This window comes from Lactuca sativa, chromosome 4 (genome assembly GCF_002870075.4).
Source record: "Lactuca sativa cultivar Salinas chromosome 4, Lsat_Salinas_v11, whole genome shotgun sequence".
NCBI lineage: Eukaryota > Viridiplantae > Streptophyta > Magnoliopsida > Asterales > Asteraceae > Lactuca > Lactuca sativa.
Window position 1 is genome coordinate 2,383,490 of NC_056626.2, and position 12,729 is coordinate 2,396,218.

The 12,729-nt window shown below is 35.8% G+C and overlaps 1 protein-coding gene across 1 annotated transcript; it reads right to left on the reverse strand.

Moving 5' to 3' along the window:
* Positions 1 to 1,587: 1,587 nt before the first annotated feature.
* Positions 1,588 to 2,571, reverse strand: LOC111889840 (auxin-responsive protein SAUR32). The gene has a single exon (XM_023886001.3). The coding sequence runs from the start codon at positions 2,248 to 2,250 to the stop codon at positions 1,747 to 1,749; it is 504 nt and encodes a 167-aa protein (XP_023741769.1). The 5' UTR covers positions 2,251 to 2,571; the 3' UTR covers positions 1,588 to 1,746.
* Between the last annotated feature and the right edge of the window lie 10,158 nt (positions 2,572 to 12,729).

A 12,729-nucleotide genomic window follows, 5' to 3' on the forward strand; every position in this document is an offset into this window, starting at 1 on the left:
CATTTTTCACAAGATTCATAATTATTCGATTGTTAAAACTAAAAGAATCTTTACATTCATCACAAGATTCATAAATTTACAAATTATATTTTTACCAGAATGATTCTTAAAGGAATATTTAATCATAAAGAAATATATTTTAATGTAAATAAAAATAACAAATTTGCTTCTTATAAATGTGAAATTCATTATTTTGTTTACTTAAATAAAGATACATAAAATGTCCAAATTACTCCTAATACATTTTAAAATTTGAATTATTAAAATAATAATAATAGTAAATGTAATAATCTTCTTTCAAGAATGATTATGTTTTTCATTGATCCAATGGCTATGAATTTAGTTACACGGTTATACAATAGATGGTAGTTTCAAATGATCTTTTATATATATATATATATATATATATATATATATATATATATATATATATATGGTTATACAATATATGGTAGTTTCAAATGATCCTATATACATATATATATATATATATATATATATATATATATATATATATATATATATATATATATATATATATATATACAAACACCCTATCAAATATAATTATATATTTTTTTATAAATTAATTTTATATTTATGCATTAAATTGTATGTTTTTAATTATTAAAAATAATGACATGACAAGTGAGTTGTTATTGAAAAAGATGAAATAAAAGGAAGAAAGATAAATTGATGTGATTATAGGTTCAATAGGTCGGGTGGGCTCAACTCCCTTATTAGATTCGAATCTAGGCCGGAGGGGGCATGCTCACTTAAAGAAAAAAAAAACAGAAAAGATTGTTATGTATTCGAATCTAGGCTACGTCCTTTGGTAAAGTAATATGGAAACCATAGTTTTTTTTTCATTTTTTTTTGTAATAGATAATACGTCTAATTTATTAAGAGCATGACATATACATTTTTCATATCAATTTCTTTTTAAAAACTTCCTAAATTTAAATATAATAAACTATTTTTATTATTTTTTATAATTGTTTGTAATAGATAATACGTCTAATTTATTAAGACAATCTCTAGTGAGAGTTTTTCTTAGAACTTATTAGTTATTACTGTTAATTTATTTATATTGAACATTTATTCCCATTAGAACACACAACTTTTTTTATTTTTATAGACTATGATCGATATAGTTTAATTATTTGTACATTTACCCCCTCATCTTCAAATGATATTATAATTTACCCCTTAGTTATATTATAGTTTTTAATTAATTAATTAATTTACTAGTTATTTAATTCTAAGAAATATTTAATGATAACAAAATCATAAAAAGTAATTTGTTGCCCACCATCAATTAACATGTAGGCATGCTTTCTCCTATTATATTGAATATTTATTTTTGTCTTTTGTATATATATGCCATTATAAAATTGAACCTTACTTGTAGTCATAATTATGATTTCTTTAACTAATTATTACTAGGGATTTTAGAATATAATTTTGCCAATAGTCATAATTTAGTATCACTTTGTCATCTTTCAAGGCTCGAACATCAGTGGTACGCAAGTTGATAAGGTCAAGAAAATAATCAAATGTGAAAAAGAAATAACAAACAATAAAACCTTTTGACTTGGAAAATTAAAATAACATTTCTTATTTAGATACACCGTACATAAAAATATAATATGGGAACAATATTCTTGACAAAGAGAAGCCAACAAACAAAACTATAGTTCACATAAAAGATCAAAATATTGCGAAATAAAAGAAAGTCAAATAATTCTAAAAATTGTTGATTGCAATAATTTTGCACGAGGTAAGATGGTGATTGGAAGCATATCGATAACCTTTGGACCCGAAGGTGCATCCTTGATGATTGAAGATATACTGATCACATTCTTCCATTTCTAGCAAAACCTTTAAGAAATCATCAACGTCGCATGGAAGCTTAAGTGGGCCCTCGCTTTTGTAACCATACTCGAATTCGGCTTCTTCAAGAAGCGTTTTGAAGAGAGGATGGTTTGCATGTTTAGTTTTGATCACAAACCTTTGTCTTTGAGGACCAACGTAGATAAAAAAACAACCTGTAGGAGCCATATTAAGAGTTTCCTCTATTTTGGAGTCTAAACGTGACCATGATTTTCGTTTCTTGAAGAAGGCTCGTTTGATTCTTGAGGAGCTCTTTCCTTCACATCCATCTCTGCTACCACCGAATGATTTGCATCGTTCCCACGTCTTGGTAAGTAATCCTATTTTTCTTTTGCTTTTACTTTTACTTGACTCCATTTTGATCTTCTTTCTTCTTAAAAACAATCTAAAAAGAGGATCGAAAGGAGAAATTGCAAAACTATTGCCTTACCCTCTATCATAAGCCAAATATAACATGATTTTCATCCTTGGCCTCATTGTGTTGCTCATTCTTCTTGTAATCAACCACTTGGGTTTCAGCTTAAAAAGGTAAGTTTTCTACACAAGAAATATGGGCAGAACCAAAGAAGTAATATTAGATAATTAATGTAAGGCAGAACTTCTATGCCAAGAGAAGAAGAGGCGGAGGAAGAAGATGATGGGAGAGAGAGAGAGAGAGAGAGAGAGAGAGAGAGAGAGAGAGAGAGAGAGAGAGAGAGAGAGAGAGAGAGAGAGAGAGAGAGAGAGAGAGAGAGAGAGAGAGAGAGAGAGAGAGAGAGAGAGAGAGAGGGATGTTTTCACAGATAGAAGTAGCTCTCATTATATAGAAGCACTTGACATGTTATTTATAATTAAAAAATATATCATATAATTTGTCTTTTTTTTTTATTAAAGACTTAATCAAGAGAAATTGATTAAACTAAACATAATGTAATGTATATTTTTTGACTATTATTTATTTTAAATAACCGTCTAGTTTGGATCAAGCATTCCAGACTGAACAAAAGTATTTTTCAAATAAAATTGAGCAGTTTCTAGCCATGCAAAGTTATAAAGTTGGAAACTTTATGACTTAAGATGTTATTGCGGGACTAGATCTACCTTTGGTCGAAAAGACTTAGATCCCGTTTGATAGTTTCTGTCTGGAAAAGTTTTCTGACTGGGAAAGAAACCATACTGTTTGATTGTACATCTGATTGACTGTGCTGAATGATGAAAAAAAAAAGTAATAATAAAATAAAAAATAAATTTAAAAAAAAAGTTATTTAAAAAATTTAATAATCCAATAAAGAAAGAAAGAGATGGGGTTTGATGTATGATTGTCTTTCCAGCCCATTCAGCCAGAAAGATATGATTTTGGGGCTTTCTGGGAAAGACATATATTACCGGGAAAGACCCCTTCTTTTGTGCAAATCAAACAGTCTTTCCGGTCTATTCAGCCAGAAAGATCTGTTTGAACCTGGAAAGATGCGTATCAAACGGGGCCTTAATGGAATAAGCTCTTAAAAAGAAGAAGTGAAGTTAGCGAGCGTACGATGGGGTACATTGGCTTACGTCGTGCGTACACAATGAGAGGCCCGATTGTGGATCTTGAGTACGCCAAGCGTACAAGCTGAGTACGTTGGGCATACTCAGCTGAGTCAATTTGTATGACTTTTGACCTTTTGACTTTTTGATTTTCGACTTGACTAGGATTTTTGACTAATTTAACCTAAGGGTTGATCGAGGTCGTTATCTTGGTCAAAAATAAACCAACTAACCTAAGTAGATAGGGTAAGTCGGGTCGAATCCACTAGGAGTTCGTGGTTAAACTTTGTGTCAAAGCAATCAATAAAAATAAAAGTATTACTAGCAATTGTCACGAAAAATATTAAAACAAAATTCAAACAAAAGCTTGGAAATTTAGTAATTAAAAATAAAAATCTCAATGAGAAAACTAAAGTACTCCCGGTTCAGTTATGGACAATTTAGATTCACACACTTTCTTCCCTAGAATCCTAATTCAATTACATAGATGCAATTGGGGTTTATTAACTTGTAACACATAGTTTTGGGTACACTAGATGTTCACTCAACTAGTTGTCTTACTCATTTATGTCTAAATGGATTAGGGACAATTAGTGAACTAGCAATAAAATGTCTTACAAGTACCTATTACCGCATTAACATTCAATATCATAAGTTGGAATAATATATGTTGATTCAATCACTTGTCTTTATTTCTAAACTAATTGAACTTGGAACAATTCAAACAATTCACACAACCCAATTTCACTTATCATTACCAAAGATCATCATATGAAGCATACAACAACAATTGAAAATAACTAGAATCAAGTAATAATCAAGTGTGTTCATCAAAAAGTCCTAAACATTGTAACGTCTGTGTTTCTGGGCTTGTCATTAATGTTGATATAATAGTCTAAGTTAACCTTTGTAACCCGTTTTGAAATAATAAGAAATGTATTATTTGAGTATTATGTGTTTTGTGTTTAATTGTGTGTCTTAATTTAATTAAGAATAAAAATAAGCGTCAAAATGAAATGTTAGATAAAGCCGATATCTATGGATGAAGATGTAGTAGTTGAAACAAGGATTTTGGAGATATAAAGAATGCCGAAAATCCAAGTTATAATGAAGAAGTTATGATCTGTCGAAGTTTCGCGACAGAACCGGCACGACGCTGAATGACATAAAATATGAAATTAAGATAGAGCGCTATTTAGCCCTAGTGGTCTAAACGAATGTTGTAGAGTTCGTTAAACCGAGAGCATGCATATAAAGAATGCCCAAATCTGACTTCGTATGAGGAAGTTATGATTTTTTTAAGTTTCAACTTAGCAGTATACAGCTCGAAACTCAAATTCTAGATCGAGTGATTGTTGGTCGAAACAATCTAAACGAGAATCGAAGATCTCGTTGATAGTAGTGCATTGGTGAAAAGACAGACGAAAACGGACGTCGCATGAAGAAGTTATGAATTTATAACGGAGTTTTCTTGTCCCGGCCTACTAAAAATAATAATAAAAAATAAAGTCAAAATTAGCCGACGGAGTCTAAACAAAAGTTGAAGAGCGTAGTCTCACCTACGCGTGGATATAAAAAACATCGAAAACGGAGTTCGTAAGAAGAAGATATGAATTTACGAAGTTTTTAAATGATTAATATTTATTAATTAATCTTTAATTCGGATGTATATCCGAAGGAGTCACCAATCTAATCTGAACTACGCCCAGCGTACACCAAAACATGACCCGCCTCGCATTCGAGTGCTCCGATGACGCATGCCGTGACGTTTCGCAGTACGCCCCGCGTAGAGCATTACGCCCAGCATAATGCGAGGCTTCAGCCTTTATAAAAGGCATGCGAGGGCAGCCGACTTCTTTTGCCAAAATCTCCTCTCTCCCCCGTTTTGCATCGTTTTGCATGCAACTTATATCCTAAAGCCCCGGTATCATTCCCGAGCCACGAAGCAAGTCCCGAAGCCCCGAAGATCCCGAGAAGTGAAATTCCCGAGCCGAAGCTCTGCCCGCGAGAAGCCCGGTTTTTGTGAAGATCTTCCAGATCTACCGAAGAATACTATTTCTACAAGTCGTAGTGTTGTCCGATCATCTTCTGATTAAGTGAGTGTGTATTTACTATTTTCTAACACATAATTATGAAGTATTTTATACGAAATATGTGTGAATGTATATTCACTTTCTTCTATCTCATAGATATGATTTATTCTCTATGAAATACGTGTTATGTGTATGTGTCTCATCTGTTGTTTGGAATATGTATCGAATGAGAATGCTATACAGGTTTTAAACTATGTATAACAATATATATCTTTATCTACTAATATGTTGGGTAGAACATGGGTAGATAGTTGATGTGTGATAAACAGATGAGAGGCCTCGATGTTGTTGTTGTTGATCTAGTTATTCAGCGGAGTATGGATAACGACCACAGACTCTTTCTAGACAGTCCTGTGGAACGCTAGTAGGTTCATAACCTGTAGGTGTTGTGAACGATGTGTTCACTGGTGTACTCTACCCCCCTCATGGTTGCCTTTAGGACATCTATTGTTAAGGAAACCCCTTTGCAGTAATGTCTGTCCCGATGAAAAATCCTAGATTAGGTACCTTGAGATAGATGTTTTAGGGACGTAAAGTGAGGATAACGGGAATGGTAATCAGGTTATTGTTGGTTGGTGAAATTAAATATAATTATTTTATTGTGGGTTGAAAATCCTATATCCTCACCAGGCTCCCAAGCCTGACCCACTCAGTTTTGTTGTATTACAGGTAGTGGCGCGAGAGCATAAGTTGGATGACTTATCAAGATCTTTTGATATTAGGCCAGTTGTTATATGTTACTGTTGTTTGGTCTATCTTTTGTTGTTTATGCTTTTGGTCTGTGTTATCGGAACATGACATCCCGAATATTGTTATATAATGAAAATGCATCTCTTGATGAAATGCTTTGGTAAATATTATTTTTATCATATTTTGTTTTTGGGAATAAATTCCGCAACTCTTTTAAATCAATGGATTTACTCTGAAATTATTTTAAAAGCATAAATGAAACCGGTCTTTTATGGCCGTGATTTTGGGGATGTCACAGTTGGTATCAGAGCATTAGTTTAAGCGAACTAGAAATTTGTAGGATTTCTAAACTTAAACATAGAATGCTAAGTGAAGATTGTGAGATGTGTGTCTGATATATTTTAGACACGAGCACTAGTATATTTTAGGAAGTTACCTAAAATGCTTTTATGTGCTAAATGTTATATGTTGCCATATATGATATTATTTGTTCGGATCTACGGTTTGTTGCCAACCGGATCTGGAAACCTTATGTGTGTAGGATTCTAAGTGTATGACGACGGTATTAGAACTAGCATGTAAACGCTTCGGAGTGATAAGGATGATTTAATTATCTATCATGGATGAGGATCTAATTTCACCTTATTCGGTGTGTAGATCAAAAATGGTAAGAACCAGAAGTGGCTTTGGAAACGTGGATGAAAACAGGAATCAACCACCAGTGATTGAGCAAATATCTGTTGTAGCAGCAGCACCAGAACCAATAACAATGGCTATGTTAGCCGAACAAAGGGAAGAAATGCGACAGATGTTACATGAAAATAGGGACGAACCAATCATACCTATTGAGGAACCCGAACTGATTCCCAAACAATCAGAGGAAGGAAACAATAGTCGCATTATGAGTCAAGTTGGGACTCAAGGAGAACAAAGGAACGACCCGGAAAGGAGAAACAACAAGGATGGGCGAATGTACAAGAATTTCTTAGGCGCCAAGCCGCCAAGTCTTTCTGGGAGCCCAAAGCCTGTTGAGATTATGGATTGGATCTCCGAAATGGAGATGGTATTTGAAAGTTGCGACTGTAGCAACAAACAGAATACTGTCTTTGCAGTGAGACAACTAAAGACCGGAGTCTTGAGTTGGTGGAAGTTGTTGGCAGATACTATGCCACGAGGAGAAGCCCTGAAAATGTCATGGGAGGTGTTCTTGGAACAAATAAGGGTGCAGTACTGTTCAGAGATAGATCTGATTGATCTGAACAATGAGTTCCAAAACTTGAAGAAGGGGAAATGAGCATATATGACTATGCTACTAAATTAACTGAGAAAATGAAGTTATATCCTTACCTAGTGCCAACAGAACTCTCCAAGATTGAGAGGTTCGCTAATGGACTGTTTGCCGACTTTGGCCCGACAATCAAGATGGCAACCACTCTGAAAATAGTTGTTCGAGCAGCTAAGAACGTGGAGGCCCAGCAGAAGGAAAAGGCTCTAGAAAGGATAGATGTTGGTGAGAAAAGGAAGTTCGATGGACTTTCAGGGTCCAACAAGAAAAGTAAATTCTCGAAGTCTAGTTCTAGAGGAGGAGGAGGTGAAGCGAAATGGTGCGACAAATGTAAGAAGAAGCATCATGGAAAATATGAAGTGGTGGCCACATGTTTTAAATGTGGAAAGCCAGGGCATTTTGCCAACAAATGCACTCTCACCGAGAAAGTTTTCTATGGTTGCGGTGAGGAGGGACATAATTCTAAGGACTGCCCGAAAAAGAAGGAGGCAGCAAGACCCAACATTCAACCAAAGCCGAAGGCGAGAGCCTTCCAGATGACACTGGAAGCTGCTAAAGATGAAGCTGATGTTGCTTCAGGTACCTTTCTCGTTAACGAATTGCCTGCCAAAATTTTATTTGATTCTGAAGCCAACCACTCCTTTATTTTGCATGAATTTGGTAGAAAACTAGCTTTGCCTGTCGATAGACTAGATAATGCTTTATTAGTCGAAGTTGGTAGTGGCAAGTTTGTACTTGCTAGCCATCGTATGAAAAACATCTTAATTGATTTGAATGAGAATAAGTTTCACGAAAAATTATTGCCTATCGAACTTAAAGGTTTCGACATCGTGCTTGGAATGGATTGGCTTAGTGCCAATGACGCTGAGATATTGTGCAAGAAGAAGATAGTCAAAGTAAACCCGCCTGGGAAAGAGTCGTTTATGGTGTATGTAGATAAACGCAGAGTAAATTCTGGAATCATATCATTGATGAAAGCCAGAAAGTGTTTGGCCAAAGGATGTACATCGTATCTAGCATTCGTGATCGATGCTAAGGAGAAAAAGGAGATGCGGAGCATTCCTGTCGTGTGTGATTATCTGGAAGTATTTCCCGAAGATCTTCCCAGATTACCGCCTGATAGACAAGTAGAGTTTAGAATAGACTTACTACCAGGGACGAAACCAATAGCAAAGGCACCTTACCGATTAGCACCGACAGAGATGAAGGATCTGATGATGCAACTTCAGGAGTTATTGGAAAAAGGTTTCATTAGACCTAGTTCATCACCCTAGGGAGCTCCGGTGTTATTCGTGAAGAAGAAAGATGGAAGTATGTGAATGTGCATCGATTACAGAGAGCTGAACAAGGCAACAATAAAGAATAGATATCCGTTGCCGAGGATTGATGACCTGTTCGATCAACTACAAGGTTCGATCTATTTCTCGAAGATCGACCTAAGGTCAGGATATCATCAGCTGAAGATGAAAGAGTAGGATATAGAGAAGAATGCATTCAGAACGCGATATGGACACTACGAGTTTTTGGTTATGTCGTTTGGACTAACCAATGCTCCAGCAGCATTCATGGATTTAATGAACAGGGTTTGTAATTTGTTCCTTGATAAATCCGTGATAGTGTTCACAGATGACATTCTAATTTACTCAAAAATCCAAGAGGAGCATGGCAGACACTTGCGAGAAGTGTTAGAAGTCTTGAAGAAGGAGAAGTTGTATGCTAAGTTCTCTAAATGTGATTTTTGGATTCGAGAAGTCCAATTCTTGGGTCACGTGGTCAACCAAGAAGGTATAATGGTTGATCTAGCAAAGATTGAAGCTGTAATGAAGTGGGAACAACCGAAAAATCCCACGGAGATCTGAAACTTTTTGGGATTAGTCGGATATTACCGAAGGTTTATCCAAGACTTTTCTTTGATCGCTACTCCATTAGCAGCTTTGACCCACAAAGGAGCTAATTATGCTTGGAGTGATAAACATAAAGAAGCATTCGAGAAGCTAAAGAAGAAGCTATGTGAGGCGCCAATTCTTTCTCTACCCGATGGAGTTGAAGACTTCGCTGTCTATAGAGATATGTCAGGTGTTGGGTTGGGTTGTGTTTTGACCCAAAGGGAAAAGGTGATCGCATATGCGTCTCGACAGTTGAAGGAGCATGAAAAGAACTACCTGACTCATGAATTGGAGTTGGCAGCGGTAGTTTTTGCTCTGAAAAATATGGAGGCATTACCTCTATGGCACGAAGTGCAAACTTTTCACTGATCATAAGAGTCTCCAATATCTCTTTAATAAAAAAGAATTGAATATGAGGCAACGACGCTGGCTAGAGTTACTTAAGGACTACGACTGTGAGATACTTTACCACCCCGGTAAAGCATATGTTGTTGCTGATGATCTCAGTCGGAAAGTCAATCTTGAAAGGAAGAGGCCAAGAGTGTTGAGAATTGAAGTTGTCTCGACAATTGTGGAGAGTATAAAGAAAGCTCAAGAGGAAGCTTCTGAGAAGAATGATCGAAAGAAGGAATGTTTGGGCAAAACGTTGGTGTTCCATATAAACAGTCATGGACTGAAGGTGTTCCAAGATCGGATTTGGATACCTAAGACAGGACGAGTCAGAGATCTTCTGATGGAAGAAGCTCACAAGACCATGTACTCGATTCATCCTGGTAGGACTAAAATGTATAGGGACCTGAAACCCTACTACTAGTGGCTGACGATGAAGCTTGATGTTGCAAAGTATATGGCCAAGTGTGTGACTTGTGCGAGAGTCAAGACACAACATCAGAAACCGTACAGGAGTTTAGAACCTTTGCTTGTGCCTATGGGTAAGTGGGAAGACATTGCTATGAATTTTGTCACTAAACTGCCCAAAACAAAAAGTGGTCACGACATGATTTGGGTGGTCGTTGATCGATTCACTAAAAGTGTGTATTTCATAGCAGCCAAGGAGAAATGGTCTATGGATAAGCTTGTGAATTCTTACGTGAAGGAAATTGTGAGGCTTCACGGTGTTCCGTTAACGATTGTGTCAGATCGTGACAACCATTTCACCTCATGATTTTGGAAAAGTCTACAAGAGGAATTAGGTACCAAGTTGTGTTTAAGTATAGCTTACCATCCACAGACTGATGGTCAGAGCGAACGAACAATACAAACACTTGAAGATATGCTGAGAGCATGTACCCTGGAATTCCAAGGTAATTGGGATGAACATTTACCTTTGGTAGAATTTTCCTACAATAATAGTTTCCACTCGAGCATTAAGATGACACTTTATCAAGCTTTGTACGGACAAAAGTGTCGTACGCCGTCTTGTTGGCTTAAGGTTGGGGAAAAGCAGTTTATGGGACCGGAGATAGTCCATCAAACTGCTGAAAAGTTGAAAATAATTAGGGAGAGAATGTTAGCAGCTCAGGATCGTCAAAACAGCTATGCTGACAACAAGCGAAGACCGATGACTTTTGAAGTTGGAGATTCGGTTTTGCTTAAAGTCTCGCCGTGGAAGGGACTTATAAGATTTGGTAAAAGGGGAAAATTAAGTCAAAGGTTTATTGGACCGTTTAAAGTTCTTCAGAGGATTGGGAACCAAGTGATGGGTGTCGAATCCATCAAACAAATAAATCCTATTTGCACTTATATGGTTTAAAAATATTAGAAATAGTGGCAAACAGGGTCGATCCTCGGGGACTCAGTTTTAATCCATAAATACACCAAAAGAGTCATGTTTTTATTCCTATTCATAAAAAGTAAATGCGAGAGATGATTTTTGCAAACGATTAAACTAAAATGAAATACAATAAAAGAAATACTATAAACAAAAATAAAAACAATTCGTTTTCGAGTTATATTTACCTAATGATGCAAGTTGATGATAAATTGATGTCAAATTAAATTCTAATCTAAGTTGGTACTTGAAAGCATTAACAAGCTCTAACACTTCCCATTCACCATGTTGTTTAACCAAAACAAGCTCTTTGAATTAAACCTAACCTTACTAACCCAATCTAAATAAGCTCATAGAGTTAGATTGAAAGGTTGCAGTAAACTTTATGTGAATGTTCCCAAAAACATTCAATACTCCTCACAAGCTCGGGAGCGTAAGAATGTGTGAAGATGATTTACACTAGATTTATTCAAAATAATTCTATTTAGTGCTTGTTACTTGCTCTATTTCACAAAACAATTACGCATTTTGGAAAATAGATAACTTGAAAGATCTGACCCTAATTCAAATGGCCAATAAGAACTAAATTTAAAATCAAACATTCGGTTGAAATGAAATCAAATTCACTAGATAGAATACAAATTATATATATATATATATATATATATATATATATATATATATATATATATATATATATATATATATATTAAAGCTCATGGGATGTTTGAACAGTATACTTTTCCATGCTTAAACTTTGGCCAAGAAACTTTACATACTTTTAATTTTGGCCACAGTAAATTTGCCTGTGCTTCACCGACTTCTTTTGGCTAACGACGATTAGATTTTTCTCCATTTATCTGATACACGGCCAATTGTTCCTTCCACCGCCTCTTCCACCCAATCAAATGTTGCACCACCATGGACATCATTCATTCATTATCTTTCTCCCTTTTTATTAAATTTATTCACATTCTGAAGCTCCTTTCTTGGATATCAGTCAATAACCCTTCTCTGTTTTCTTTTTGGCTCCGCTGCTTCACCTCCGATTAGACCAACGCCATATAACCTCCTTCTGCACACCAATATTTATTGCTCATCTATTTTGCTCTAAATTAAACATTATCTCTCAGTTAAACCACTGATCAACCTTATTGATCGGCTGTGTACTCACATACACCACCGTTGAACATCTCGCTTTAGTTATCACTACCACTTTGCATCCTCTCCATGTTTCGACCCCCTCACCTACGTCAATCACCACAGCTATAAGAAGTGTATCAAGAGCACAACTATTGCGGGTATGTGGGTCTCTCCAATTCAGAACGTCTGTAAGCTAATCAAAATAATTTGATTATTTGTTTTGGGGGATTTTGAAATTGTTGTGCTTTGTAGGTGGGATATGCTGCTCCTATTGAAGTCGTTCTCAGGAATCAACAAAAATTTACCGTCTCCTTCCTCCTCTGTTACCTCCCGTACCAGACCTCCCTTGCCTTATTTGATCACTGTTGAAGCGTACCTGCAATCGCCGGCTCATTGTGGAAGCCCCCTACATCCACTGACTCCTTCACTTCCTGCAGCTACATCGTATCAAGTGGTGAAGAA

What these genes read in the sequence shown, in the direction of transcription:
- LOC111889840 (XM_023886001.3), bottom strand. Translation starts at nt 2,250, where the DNA reads ATGGAGTCAAGTAAAAGTAAAAGCAAAAGAAAAATAGGATTACTTACC.